This window comes from Anomaloglossus baeobatrachus, chromosome 3 (genome assembly GCF_048569485.1).
Source record: "Anomaloglossus baeobatrachus isolate aAnoBae1 chromosome 3, aAnoBae1.hap1, whole genome shotgun sequence".
Classification (NCBI taxonomy): Eukaryota; Metazoa; Chordata; class Amphibia; order Anura; family Aromobatidae; genus Anomaloglossus; species Anomaloglossus baeobatrachus.
Window position 1 is genome coordinate 580,026,337 of NC_134355.1, and position 15,273 is coordinate 580,041,609.

General features: G+C 44.0%; 1 protein-coding gene across 2 annotated transcripts in view; it reads right to left on the reverse strand.

Annotated features, from left to right (window-relative positions):
• Positions 1-984: 984 nt before the first annotated feature.
• Positions 985-15,273, reverse strand: part of PIGX (phosphatidylinositol glycan anchor biosynthesis class X) — a 69,758-nt gene continuing 55,469 nt past the window's right edge. The window contains exons 4-7 of one of the 2 annotated variants that reach the window (XM_075338706.1): positions 13,825-13,966; positions 9,890-10,100; positions 5,507-5,607; positions 985-2,710 (exon numbers count right to left, since the gene is read on the reverse strand). In XM_075338706.1, coding sequence (XP_075194821.1) covers positions 2,567-2,710; positions 5,507-5,607; positions 9,890-10,100; positions 13,825-13,966 — 598 coding nt within the window. In that variant the 3' untranslated portion in view covers positions 985-2,566. The remainder of the gene's footprint in view (positions 2,711-5,506; positions 5,608-9,889; positions 10,101-13,824; positions 13,967-15,273) is intronic. The other variant, XM_075338707.1, reaches the window with a different exon arrangement.

The window sequence follows — 15,273 nt, forward strand, 5'->3', positions numbered from 1 at the left end:
CTCGTATTTATGTGTCATGACTGTCCCACTCTGGTGAGATCTCTAGCGAGTCTGAGTCCAGAAGGTCGCAAAGCCTTATTGTTCGCAGATCTACAACTTGTATTTGAGTGAATCTACTTTCTTTTAGTACTGTAGGGAATAAGAACTCTTTCCCATCTAGCTGTCTTTTTGTATCCTTAATCTCCGATGCAGCTGTTTTGTGACCACTCCCCTTCGTTATAAAAAGTCACATGTCTAACCATCTGATGCCGGTTATAGATTTTAATTGTATGCTGACCACTTTGGAAGGAGACTGTATTTGGAAGAAGCTGGAGAGTCGTGATTATTGCAGCTATGGTGTTAGCTGCATTGCAGGAGCTTGGAGTAGTTTTCTTGTTGTGTCTATTTTCCTTCTCTCTGTCTCCCTTATCTTGTGTTGTGGTGAGACTAGTGTTCTAGCTGCCCTTCTCACTAACCAGGGTGAGTTCAGGACTATCGAGGGTCTAGACACATGACGGCGACAGTGGGGGGTAGGGGATGCAAGGGAAGCCATATATATACATTAGGGAGCGTAGGGTGCAGACTTGCAGGAGGTGTCCCCTCCTCCCTATCGCCAGGGCCTTCCTTCTATACCACTCCTTTGGTTACCCTTGCTTTGTGCTGCACGCTGAGTGTCTGTATGCCCTGATGTGCGACACTATGACAGTCTATGGAGCTTTTCAAATGTCAGGATTATTTGCAAACAAAAGGTCAATACAATATCACAGAGACATGTCCAATATTGATCAAAGTTGGCAATGAAAGTCTATGCGTCCGTGAAAAATTCGGACAATGCACAGATGCTGTCTTTTATGGACTGATCACAGAAGGTGAGAAAATCAGACGTGTGTACAAGTCTTTCTGGTGAGATAGATAGCGCATACACATGTGGGTCACGTACGGCCGTAATCATAACGGAGGTCACTTCTTCATCCAGACACAGTGGCATCTTTACTTTTCCCATTCACCGTTACACAGCCATACCACTTTGTGTGACCGCCCTCACATCCAATTTACAAACTTTATTACAAAACCCCAGTTACAGTAGTTTTAATATTTTTTTTTCTTTTTAAAGTCCTTTCATGTATTAAGTTACTATAAATGCACAAGGATTTACAATTATAAACCATATTTCCATACGTAAAAGAAACATACAATGATAAAATCTTCCATTGCTCCTTACTGTCATGTCGTCTTGTGTTTAGCAGTATATTCTTTGACTTTCTGGAGATTAACATCAAGTATATTGTAGCTTTCTATATATCGTATTTTTCGTTTTCTAAGATGCACTGGATTTTAAGACGCACCCCAAATTTAGAGGAAAATAGGAATAAATTATTTTTAATGTTAAAATGTGGGTCCGTCTTATAATCCTAGTGCGTATTATAATATGTCACCAGAGGGAGCAGCCGTGGTGGAGCGGCTCAGGAGGGTCACAGGAGGCAGGGTCAGCAATGCTGTGGGCTCAATGGAAGGGGTGTCGCAGTTCAGGAGGGTCAGTGGACAGAGGGTTGGCGATACTTCAGGTTCGGGAGTATCGCGGCGGTGGGCGCCATTGGTGCCCTGCGTGCTGCGGGCTCCATTGATCTGCCAGCGGGCTAGGGGCTCCATTGAACTGCAGTGCCGGCGATTGACAAGATGGACTTCAAGAAAATTGCGGCGGAAACAGTGTGTGCGCAGATTAGCCTCCGCGGCCATTTTCTTGAAGTCAATCGCGTACTGCTGGCAGTTCAAAGGAGCCCTCAGTTCAATGGAGCCCGTTCCCCATCGGCAGATCAATGGCGCCTGCCACCACCTTGACACCGCCGACCCCACAGTATTGCTGACCCTCTGTCTTGTGACCCTCCTGAGCCACTCTACTGCAGTGACACCCCCTCCTCTGAGCCCTCAGGATTGCTGACCCTGCCTACTGTGATCCCACTCCACCACCATCGCCCTGGTAAGCCATATCTGGATTATAAGACGCACCCCCATGTTCCTCTAGTTTTGCGGGATAAAACGTGCGTCTTATAATCCGGAAAATATGGTAACAATCAGTGACACAATAATTTATCATTCAGCTGATGGATATGAGTTACATCCCCCATACACCGGTCATATTGGCTGACGCTCTTTTGTGCGGTGACCGCCTAATTCCCCATCAGATGATGTCGGGGGAAATAAGGGTCGGATAAGCTGCAGCTGGAGCCATCTGTCAGTGGCTTTCTAGGCTCTCTCATTTGAAGACAAGAATGTTCCTGTGTATGGGAGATTGGGGAGAAAGATGTGATGACTAGTCATGAGCGAGCACTGCCATGCTTGGGTGCTTGGCATTCGTAACGAGCAGTCAGACGCTCGGATGGGCACGACTTGTGTATGAAGTATAATGAAGTCAAAGATCAGAAAAATACTCACGTTCCCCATTGACTTCCATTCTGCTCGAGCTGCGCCTGTCCGAGCGTCTGACTGCTTGTTATGAGCACCCGAGTATAGTAGTGCTCGCTCATCACTAGTGACGGCCAACGATCATTGGGCCGATGGCTATGTAATGTCTCTGGGGACCTTTGTGCTATCTGTAAACCTTTCTGTGATTGTATACTGATGTGAGTATCAGTCCAGTACAAAACAGGGTGACGGCGACAGTAATGATGCAGACGGCGGCTCCATGTTGGATTCTGCCCACTGGCACCTGGAGCTCAAGCTTCTCTTTAACCTGTGAAAAGAGAAAAAGATCATTAGTCTCAGAAAATAAAACCCTGATCAGACACAAATAAATAAGAGTGGACACGTTGTAATGATATCCGTAAGCTGGTGCCGATCCAGTCCCAGGATTCTATCCTATAGACCTAGATCAGAGATCTGAATATAACAGAACGTAATGCTTACAGTTAGGCTACTTTCACACATCAGTTTTTTCCATCAGGCACAATCTGGAAAAAAAAAAAAAAAAGGATAAAACGTATCCGTTTTATCCCCATTGATTTGTATTAGCGCCGGATTGTGCCTGATGGCCTTGTGTTGCATCCGGCTTTTGCCGAATCTGTCGTAATTGGCTAATGCGGCGGCCGGATGGAACGTCTCTTGTAACGTTTTTTGTCTCTGACAAAAAAATGCATCGCGCCAGATTCGGCATAATTTGCAATTGAAGCCTATTGACGCCGGATCCGGCGTAATGCGGCAAAAAATGGATGCGGCCGCCGGATCTGTTTTTGTAAACTGAGCATGCTCCAATGTATTAAAAAAAACAAAAACGAATCCAGCAAAAAAAAAAAAAACAGACGAAACGGATGCGCTGGATCCGTTTTTTGACAGATCCGGTATACCGTATTCATAAAACAAAAAAAGGATCAGGCGCATTCGTTTTTGCATATTCTGCGACGGATCCGTTGCATCAGGCACACGCCGGATTGTGCCTGATGCCAAAAAACTGATGTGTGAACGTAGCCTTATGTCCACAAGTAGCACTTTCTCACTTTCCGAGACCCATAACGTTTTCTAGATTTGGGATCTGGGGCTGTGTGGCGGGGCTTGGGTTTTTCTAACGCCTTGAGCTGACATTTTTACTGATCCGATGTTTTGGTTTTCTTTTATTGCTTTTCATTGCAATAATTCAATACTGTGGGGCCAAAAACACGTTATTCTGGCGATGATTTAGATTTTTTTCTCATTACGCCATTTACTGATTGGATTCATTTATTTTCTATTTTGATAGATCAGACTTTTACAAATGCAGCAATAACAAATTGGTGTATTTTATTTCTGACTGGTTCATTTTTAATGGGGCAAAAGTGGGTAATTTGAATGTTTTTATATTGTTTTTTATTTTTTCATACTTTTAACCCCTTCCCTACCTTTGATGTACATCAAAAGGTCATGTCCCTGCCTTTGATTCGGGCACAAACACCAAGCCCACATATGACAGCGGATATACTCAGCCATCATGTGCCTCTAACAGTCGCAGGTAAATCAGCTAATAGCTGTTAACCTATTAATCTCTGACTGCAGCATTTAATGTAAGCTGGCGGGGCACATCATCCTTTGCACTTGCGAGCCTAATTTGAATTTTGAAGCCCGCAAGTCCTTGGTGAGACCGTTCCAACTATTATAACCATATTATTTAAAGAAATGGTATATGTTTAATGGCGGTCGTTTACACCAGTTATCTACACATTAGATAATATTGGGGGTACAGAGTAGAGGGCGGTTCCCTGTACATGTGACCTCTAATATAGTACTGAGGTGACATAATAGTGACCCAGTCTAGATAGTGTCTTGTGCGCTGTACCCAAACCAGGGTCCATTTGAGCTTGGTGACCTCTGCTTTGGGTATTCTCATTTTATACTCACGTTTTTATGAGGTTTACTTGTTTTAAATGACCACCATTAAAAGTTATATTTTATGTTTAGTGTGCAGTTGCTATTTAAATTTGAGCTTTGTATAACCCTGCTCACACCACTGATTGGCAACTTTTTGTGTACACTGTGAATGGCAGAAAGATGCCAATCAATAGTGTGGGCGGGGTTATACAGAGTTCATGAATATGAAGGTCTACCCGGCAGCAGGTTTATGTCACGGGTGTCAGAAAGTCATGTGGTTTCTGGCAGAAGAAGGTCACAGCGTTTGGCTGCGCAAAATGCTCCCTGACTTTCTGTTGTTCTGTTATTATTCATTGATACAAGGTAGCTTTACGGCTGGATTTTCATCTACTTCTCTTCAGGACCCAGGGGAGCCCTCCTTCCACCCAGCTGCTGATTTTCAGTATTCCCCTTGTGCTCAAATACGTACATCTTCTCTGGACTTGTGCTGGTGATATTATTCAGTTCATACATGCTCTGGTTGCAAGCAGGTGGCTTGTACTCATCTGTGGTATCATTCCTGAACTTCTGCCTGAGTCGTCTTTGGATAAGTAGTTCATGCATTTTCCCCATGCGTGTCCTCTTTATGTCTTCTCTAATGCTTAGTGGGGCTGACCAAGAGCTCATCCCACCCGTTCCCTATTTAGGGTCCAGCACTAGGGATACTTAAGGTCAGGTATCCAGCTTGGCGCATAGGTGCGGAACCCATCTAAGGTGGTGAGGGACCCCAGGGACCAGCAGTAGGTTTGGTCATGGGTCACCTTCTCCCCCTTCCCTAGACACAAGGATCCCCTTCCCTTCTTACTTTTCGTCACTCGCTTGGTACTTCCTCGTACCTTGTGGAACAGTTTACTAGTCTTCTAATGATAATCTACTGCTGATAAAACAGTGATTTTATCAAAACTACACTAAGCAGCCCCATAAATGGCACATCTCTGGTCTCGATCGCTACATTATGCTGCTCTCAGGTGAGATATCAAAATTCCCTTTACATGAATGATAGAAGATCAAATTCTAGGTAACTGTTTTTTTGAGCAAGTGAGTAGCACAGCTATACGTTACTGCTGCTAACACTCTAAGTAAAAGTAGATTATTTCTTTACAGATTATTCAAGAAAAGAAGACACCTGAGACACAGAAAGACTTGCCCGAACCTCGGTGTAAGGTATGTCCATCCACTTGCATTTCATTTCACCAGAAGGTGCACAAGGAGCTTCAACTAAAGGATAATCCAAGCAGCTGCTGAAAGGGAATCCTACACAAGAGAGAAAAAATAGCAGTCCAAAACCAAAAATATAAAGAACACTGCCATCACATGGAGCCCATGGTGCTGCAGGACGCCGGTGACTACCAATGTATGTACTGGAGGCAAATATGAATGTGTTAACTATTGCACGTAAAATAACAAGACTTCATAGCTATACCATTATAAAAAGAACCAAAACAACCATTTGCATGCTAAAAAGGTAATGTTGTAAAGAAAAAGAACACCAGCAACTCTTACTGCTGATACTGCTCAAACACACTTAAATGTATGTGTATAGGGCTAAAAATCATTTGTGTTTCATTAAAAATGTTGCCTTCTGCAGCCTTAAAGGGAATCTGTCACCAGGTTTTTGCCACCTAATCTGAGAGCACCATAATGTAGAGGCAGAAATCCTGATTCCAGCGGTGTGTCACCTACTGAGCTGCTTGCTGTCATTTTGATAAAATCACTGATTAATCAGCAGTAGATTATCATTACAGGACTACTTGGCATGCTGTCAGGTAGTCCAGCATATTCCTGAGCTCTGTATAGCTGCTAGATCTGCAGCAGACATTGATTTTATCAAAAAGACCGCAAACAGCTCAGTAAGTGACACATCGCTGGAATCTGGGTCTGTGTCTCTACATTATGCTGCTCTCATATGGGGGAGAAAAATCTGGTGACAGATTCCCTTTAATGTAGTGCTATTACTGGCTGCAGAAAGAGTTAACTGAGAATCCATCAGTGAGCTTCTTCTCATGGGGGAGTTTTACACTCAGTTCGTTTTACAGACTACATCAAAGACGAATGTGTAAAGGAACAAAAAGGCTGTAAAAACAACAGTGCAACATTTTTAATGTAACCCAATTGCAAAAATTATTTTAATCTCTAAATACATGCATTTCAGTAAAAGAAAATGTCTCATAAAGCTGGACAACTCCTTTTAAACCAGCACTCTAGTGGGTGGGGGGGGGGGTGGAAGGGGGCGTTTAAGTGCTGGAGTGGTGCTTTAAGTCCCCTGTCCCGTCTTATATTCACCTTCAGGCATTTTCATCCTTTTTTCAGTGTCGCTTCGGTCCTGCGGCGTCATCTTATGGCTGTAACTTCTGACTGTCCTTAGTTTTAAGGTTGATGGTAGACTTAGGTCCATCAAGTTCACCCTATAGCCTAAAAGGGTGCTTTACACGAGACGAGCTATCGTGCGATGCATCGTCGGGGTCACGGTTTTCGTGACGCACATCCGGCATCGTTCACGACGTCGTCTCGTGTGACACCTCCTAGCGACGCAAAATCGCTCACAAATCGTGAGTCGTGTACTCATCGCTCAGTTTTAAAAAATTATTTAATTAAAATGGCGCCGGTTGTTCATCGTACCCGGGGCAGCACACATCGCTCCATGTGACACCCCGGGAACGATGAACACAGCTTACCTGCGTCCTGCGGCTCCCGGCCAGCAATGCAGAAGGACGGAGGTGGGCGGGATGTTTATGTCCCGCTCATCTCCGCCCCTCCGCTTCTATTGGCCGGCGGCTGTTTGACGTCGCTGTGACGCCGAACGTCCCTCCCCTTTTAGGAAGAGGATGTTCGCTGCCCACAGCGAGGTCGCTCAGCAGGTAAGTGCGTGTGACGGGGGTTTCACGACTTTGTGCGACACGGGCAGCGATTTGCCCGTGACGCACAAACGAAGGGGGCGGGGATGATCGATCGTGAAATCGCACAATCGGTCGTCTTGTGTAAAGCAGGCTTAACATATTGATCCAGAGGAATACAAAAGCCTCATGTGGCAGACAGTAAGCTCCATATTGAGGAAAAAATTCCTTCCCGTCTCCACATACGGCAATCAGACTAGCCCCTGGATCAACACCCAACTACAGAATCTAGTGCACAAAACCAGTAATATTATAATTTTCAAAAAAAGGCATCCAGGTTTCTCTTGAATTTTAATAATGAATCATCCATTATAACATCATGCGGCAGAGTTCCATAGTCTCACAGCTCTCACAGTAAAGAATCCTCGTCTGTGATTATGATTAAACCTTCTTTCCTCTAACCGTAGTGGATGGCCCCTTGTCCCCGTCACAGTCCTAGCGGTCATAACGTTACTGCCCACGGTCTCCTGGCAGCAGCATGCCACGATCGGCGCACATCTCAGCTGATTTTCACAGCTGAGATGTGTGCCTGCTAGGCACGAGCAGAATCGTTATTTGCTCGTGCCGTTTAACCCCTGAAATGGCGCTGTCAATATGTGACAGCGCCATTATAAACGCGATCGCGGTAAAGTTTCACTTACCGCCCGATACCGGAAGTCACGTGACATGATCACGTGACTTCCGGTGGTTGTCATGGTAGCACAGGGTCATGTGATGACTCCTGTGCTAGACATGAACTACTTTCACTTTCGCTTTCCACGGAGGCCAGGGAAGCAGGAAGTGCACGTATCTGCTGTTTACAGCTATGTAGCTGTGATCAGCAGATAGTGCAGAGCGATCAGATTGCTGATCGCTATAGCCCCCTAGGAAGACTAGTAAAATAAAAAAAAATGTAAAAAAAAAGTTTTAAAAAATAAAAAAAAACAAAAAAAAACATAAGTTCAAATCACCCCCCTTTCGCCCCATTGAAAATTAAAGGGTTAAAAAAATAAAAAATATACACACATTTGGTATCGCCGCGTTCAGAAACGCCCGATCAAAATATAAAATCAATTAATCTGATCAGTAAACGGCGTAGCGGCAAAAAATTCCAAACGCCAAAATAACGTTTTTTTGTCGCCACGACTTTTGCGCAAAATGCAATAACAGGCGATCAAAACGTAGCATCTGCGCAAAAATGGTACCGTTAAAAACGTCAGCTCGAGTCGCAAAAAATAAGCCATCACTGAACCATAGATCCCGAAAAATGAGAATGCTATGGGTCACGGAATATGGCGTAAAACGTGCGCCACTTTTTTCAGACAAACTTCCGAATTTTTTTTTAACCCCTTATATAAAAGTAAACCTATACATGTTTGGTGTCTACGAACTCGCACTGACCTGAGGCATCATACCCACATATCGGTTTTACCATACAGTGAACACAGTGAATAAAATATCTCAAAAACAATAGTGCTATCGCACTTTTTTTGTAATTTTTCTGCCGTTTTCCAGTAAACTATATGGTAAATCCTATGGTTTCATTGAAAAGTACAGCTCGTTCCGCAAAAAATGAGCCCTCACATGACCATATTGACTGAAAAATAAAAAAGTTACGTCTCTCAGAAAAAGAATGGCGAAAAAAAAAACGGAAAGCGAAAAATCGGCCGGTCGTGAAAGGGTTAAGCTTCAATTGCCATTTCTCAGCCCAAGCCTCCAGCCTACACAAATCCCTCTGCAATATTAAAGGGGTTGTCCACTACTTGGAAAATCCACTCATTCCCCATGTTACCCTCCATAAAATAAATAAGCCTTTACTCACCTCTGGTGCGGCCGTGGTTCAAGCGATGTCTGAAGCCGTGTTCCCAGGGCCCATGTGACATTGTTATGACCGCACGAGCCCCGCGACCAATCAGCGCCCGGAGTCTGTCGCCCCGCTTTCGGCCATTTGAGCAGGATGTGAACGCCGCACTGACTTCCTGCTCAAATGTGGTAAGGCGGGGAGAAGGAAGCCGGCTCTGATTGCCGTGGGCCCCGGGAACGCAATTTTAGACACCACTGGAACCGCGGCTACATAGGTGGCGAGTTTAAGCTTATTTATTTTTCTAGGGCAAAGAAGGGAAATGATAAGGGGTTGTCCAAGTAGTTTAAATTATCCTCCTCTGTATTCATTGCCTTAGATGAGTATGTACCATCTGCAAATATTGAAATTCTACACTGTATGCCCCCTACGTCACATTAAGAGCGCTCAAAACAAGTCTATGAGACCCAGAACGAGGCTCTAATACACTTGTATTGAGTTGTGACCTCCGGCGTGCTACATGAAACACTGGAGTTGCTGGTAGGTCACAAATCGCCGTAGATGGACCAGGGCGGAACTGGAAGAAGACAGCAGTAGGTGAGTATAAGACCAGGATCAGGGGATTTACATTCAAAGCACCCCTCCAGGAGTGAAATATAAAAACAAAAAAAAACAAAGCTAGAGAGGCTGGACATCTGTTAACTGCCGCAAAAAATTCCCCAATTTGTAACGGAGACCAAAGTCCCATCTTTAAATGCTGCACCCAATTATGGAGGGAGTCTGTAAGTGCATATCTACGTCATTTTGGTGGGTGAAGCATAAACAATGGCGTTTGTGTAATGATTTCCAGCTCAGTCTTTACCTTTGCTGCAGTGGACGAGCAGCTGAGGCTTTTGTAGAACAATGGACACGTCGCTGACTTGTGCCGAGGGGCGGTGGTATCTGGCATGAATCGGCACAGAGGAGATGAAGCATCCGGCACACGATGGGTCTGGTCTTAGATACACCAGAGCATTCGATTCTATGGACAGATACTCTGGAGCCTCCAAATCCACCAAACTCATCAAAACAACCTTAATGAGAAGAATTCACATTATTTTAACGTTTTATTCATGATTTCTAAACCATATAAATCGGAATTTGTGGCATGTAGAGTAGTTTTCTGGGAAAGACATGAGTGACTTATTGCTGTGATGTTCACAATGTCCAACTTATGTGATCTAAAAGTGCGGGATGTCGGCTCCAGATGTTAAATAGGATGTGTCATTAGTTTTGCTAATATTTTATTCCTGTTGTTCCCCTTTTTAACTCTTTCACAACATATGACGTACATTTATGTCATATGGTGTGGCCTTGACTTTGATGTGGACTTGCAAACCGAGCCCACATCTTTCCCAGCAGAAGATGGTTGTGTATTCTGCCATCATCTGCCTCTAACAGCCGTGGGTGGAATGACGCTCTGCCCACGTCTGTTAGCCTTTTAGATGCCGCTGTCATTCTCTGACAGTGGCACTTAATGGGTACTAGTGAGGGGACGCGTCATTCTATGCACCTATCGGCGTGTCTGTGACATGATCGCAGGAAGCCGATGGGTTGCAACTGGGGGTCTGCTGAAGACCCCCTTGCCTCACAATAGGAAACTTCTGTAAAAGTCACTGTTTAACCGATGTTCATAGGAGACAGTATATTTGATATACATAGCAATACAGTGGAACCTCGGCTTACGAGTAACTTGGTGTGCGAGCATTTCGCTATACGAGCAAAGCTTGCTGTAAATTTGTAACTCAGTTTCCGAGCAAGCTTTGCTGTACGAGCAAATACTCACCGCACACACGTCCGGTTCCGTACATCCACCATGCTCCAACCTGCTCTTGCAGTCCACACAAACACACACATATTAAGCTCACCTTACCTTCCGTTCCATTGCCCGCCTCATGGTTCTTGTACTTTGCCGGTACAGGATGTGTATCGGGTAACCATCGCGACGATGGAGTAACTTCCACTGTCAGTCGCTTCTCAAAGGCAGCGCGCTTCCAATCAGAGGCAAGTGGCTCCTGCCTTTGACGTCAGCGCTCTGGCAGCGGAAGCTCCGGCATTGGTCACGATGGTTACCCGATACACATCCTGTACCGGTAAAGTACAAGAACCGGGAGGCCGGCGATGGAACGGAAGGTAAGGTGAGCATATGTGTGTGTTTGTGCGTGTGTGGAATGGCACAATAGGGGACCAGGAAGGGACATTGAACAAGTTGTGGAAGGAATTGTCTGAGCTTCCATTATTTCCTAGGGTAAATTTTGCTTTGCTAGACGATTAACTTGGCTTACAAGCACACTCCCAGAACGGATTGTTCTCGTAAACCAAGGATCCACTGTATATAAAAGTTTAAATCATCTCCCTTTTGCCCCATTAAAACTAAAGTAATTAAAAAAAAAATACACATCTATCAAAATATAAAATAAATTATTCCAATTAATAAACGGCAAAAGGACAAAAAAATTAAAACAGCCAGAATTACGTTTTTGGGCTGTCGCAACATTGCAATAACATCACATCTACCCCAAAATGGTATCAGTAAAAACGTCAGCGCACATACACCAAAATCCTGAAAATGGTGACACAAGCAAATATTTTAACATTTTGTTTTAAAACTTAATAGAAAAAAAAAACAAAACAACAAAGCATGTTTTGTATCTGCAAATTTGTACTGACCTGGGGAATGATATTGCAAAGTCAGTTTTACCATAGAGTTTACAAGGTAAATAAAAAAACAAAACGACAATTCTGAACTTTTTTTACCGTTTCAATTCATTTTGAATTTTTTTCATACATAGCTACTTAGGTTGAAAAAAGACCTAGGTCCATCTAATTAAACCTTCCTCCACCAATTCTACTTTTTGCACCCAAGTCACTTATAACCGACAATGTTGTGTGTAGTGAGGAAATCATCCAGCCCTTTTTTAAAAGCTGTTATAGTATCTGCCATTACTACCTCTTGTGGTAGGGCATTCCACAGTCTGACTGCTCTAACTGCAAAGAACCCTTTCCTATTTAGCTGCCGGAATCGCTTTTCTTCCACTCGCTTTTCAGTTCATCACATGGTAAAACGATTGATGTCGTTCAAAAGTACAACGTGTCCCACAAAGAACAAACCCACGAACAGTTATGTGGATGTAAAGTAATAAAAAAGTTATGGCTCTTGGAAGAAGGAGAGGTAAAAATTGAAACTAGCCAGTCATGAATGGGTTAGGCGCTGATTTTTATTAATTTATTTTATTTATTTTTTTTACCAAAGGAGGACATGGCTCACAGGATTCAGAAGAGCAGTCGGAATAAAATATATTTATTTATATGGCAGTGTAGTGTGGCGCAGGGCAGTAATCGTGGGCGAGGTCTGCGGTTTCCTGGCTTGGTGTGTAGTTTGCTTTAAGCAGACCATACCCCTTTGCAGGACGCATGTTGTCTGCTGACTTCAGAAGGCCAGGAGTTGAACGACTCAGGAAGAGAGGCCACCAATTCCTTAAAGGGAATCTGTCACCAGGTTTTTGCCACCTAATCTGAGAACAGAATAATATAGACACAGATACCCTAATTCCAGCGATGTGTCACTTACTGGGCTGCTCAGCAGTCGATTATCATTAGAGGACTACGTTGGGTGCTCCCAGGTAGTCCAGCATATTTATCAGCTCTGTATAACTGCTAGATCTGAAGCAGAGAAAACATTGCTGTCATTTTGATAAAATCAAACAGCTCAGTAAGTGACACATCTCTGGAATCAGGGTCTGTGTATCTACATTATGATGTTCTCAGATGAGGTAGGAAAAAGCTGGTGACAGATTCCCTTTAAAAACAGTCTGTTACTCAAAAGTTACTGCATGACAACAGTATAGATTAGATAGTTGGCACATATCTTCTCATACGTTTCATTAGCACAGAGCGTCTCTTAACACACACTCTGCATTTCCTGCGCTTCCCCTGTTCCAGCCTCCACTAGTCCCATCTGTTACACCACAACCCAGCCCAGCACCACAGTACAGTCCATGGAAGTCACATTCTCCTCTCACAGTTCCTCATCTTCTCTCTTCACCACTTTCCGACATTGGATGTACCGGTACGTCCCGGTGATTGTGCGGGCACAGGAGCTGTACCCGTGCTATGGCCACTTGGAACTCTGCTTACATGAAAGCCGAGACCCGGCTGCTTAAGCCCCTAAATGCTGCATTCAATAGTGATCACAGTAATTAGGAGGCTTGGAAACGGAATGCAATCCCTTCTCCCACCCATTTGGGACCCCCACAACATGATCATGGGGTGGCCTGATCATTGTCATGGTAACTTGAGATCAAATTACGACCTCTGGGTTACCTGGCTATGGTGGCCTCTTAGACCATGCCAAGAGCATGGTGTAAGAGGCAATCTGTCTGTAATACTGACGGGTATAATCTATTGCAATGCTGGTGCATTACAATACTTTATACCTGCGATCAAACTAATAAAAGGTAATGTCCCATGTAAGGATTAAGTAAACAAGTAAAAAAAGTAGGCGTGCTAACATGCTAAGAGGGCGGAATGAGCACAGGAACAAACGCCCCTGTGACTAGTCCCTGCGCTCATTAGCATATCATAAAGGATCTTTAGACATACCTTTTCTATAGATCTCTTTACCTATTCTAGTGTATACAGGGACGGTTAGGCAGGGATTAGCAGTATACACACAGTTCTGGGTGCACATTGGACCTGACAGGTTCCCTTTAAGTCAGTGACAAGAAGCCTGTGTGATGGGAACTTACAGGACCTTACCTCTGTTAGATTGTGCTGCCTCAGGGAAGAAAGCTGATAGGGATCCAGAAATAGCCCCGATGGGACCGTCTCTTGGAGCAATATGCTGCAGCTGTTCATCTGCTCCGCAGAGCTGTGCACCTCCACGGTGGTTACCAAATCCCTACAACCACAAAAAAAGTGTCTGTGTCAGCGCATTTTACACAGATTAATCTTGGTTCCTATCTAAAAAATTGTAACAGGGCCCAAACAACTTTATATGCAATGTACGAGTAGTACTAATATTCTTTTTATGCTGCAGAGGAAACATTGGGCCACATCAGGCCCCAATCCTAGGTGAGAGTGCAATCACTGCATTCCAAAAACACTTACACCCCTTAAAATACACACAGTCACATCACACAAATAATTATTACAATTGTATAACAGAACATGGAAATGCAAAAACTGATACTATACCACATAAATATCAGAGTGATGTCACAGTGCAGGGATAATACACACAGTGATGTCACAGCACAGGGATAATACACACAGTGATGTCACAGTACAGGGATAATACACACAGTGATGTCACAGCACAGGGATAATACACACAGTGATGTCACAGTACAGGGATAATACACACAGTGATGTCACAGTGCAGGGATAATACACACAGTGATGTCACAGCACAGGGATAATACACACAGTGATGTCACAGTACAGGGATAATACACACAGTGATGTCACAGTACAGGGATAATACACACAGTGATGTCACAGTACAGGGAAAATACACACAGTGATGTCACAGCACAGGGATAATACACACAGTGATGTCACAGTACAGGGATAATACACACAGTGATGTCACAGCACAGGGATAATACACACAGTGATGTCACAGCACAGGGATAATACACACCGTGATGTCACAGCACAGGGATAATACACACAGTGATGTCACAGCACAGGGATAATACACACAATGATGTCACAGCACAGGGATAATACACACAGTGATGTCACAGCACAGGGATAATACACACAGTGATGTCACAGTACAGGGATAATACACACAATGATGTCACAGCACAGGGATAATACACACAATGATGTCACAGTACAGGGATAATACACACAGTGATGTCACAGCACAGGGATAATACACACCGTGATGTCACAGCACAGGGATAATACACACAGTGATGTCACAGCACAGGGATAATACACACAATGATGTCACAGCACAGGGATAATACACACAGTGATGTCACAGCACAGGGATAATACACACAGTGATGTCACAGCACAGGGATAATACACACAATGATGTCACAGTACAGGGATAATACACACAGTGATGTCACAGCACAGGGATAATACACACAGTGATGTCACAGCACAGGGATAATACACACAGTGATGTCACAGTACAGGGATAATACACACAGTGATGTCACAGCAAAGGGATAATACACACAGTGA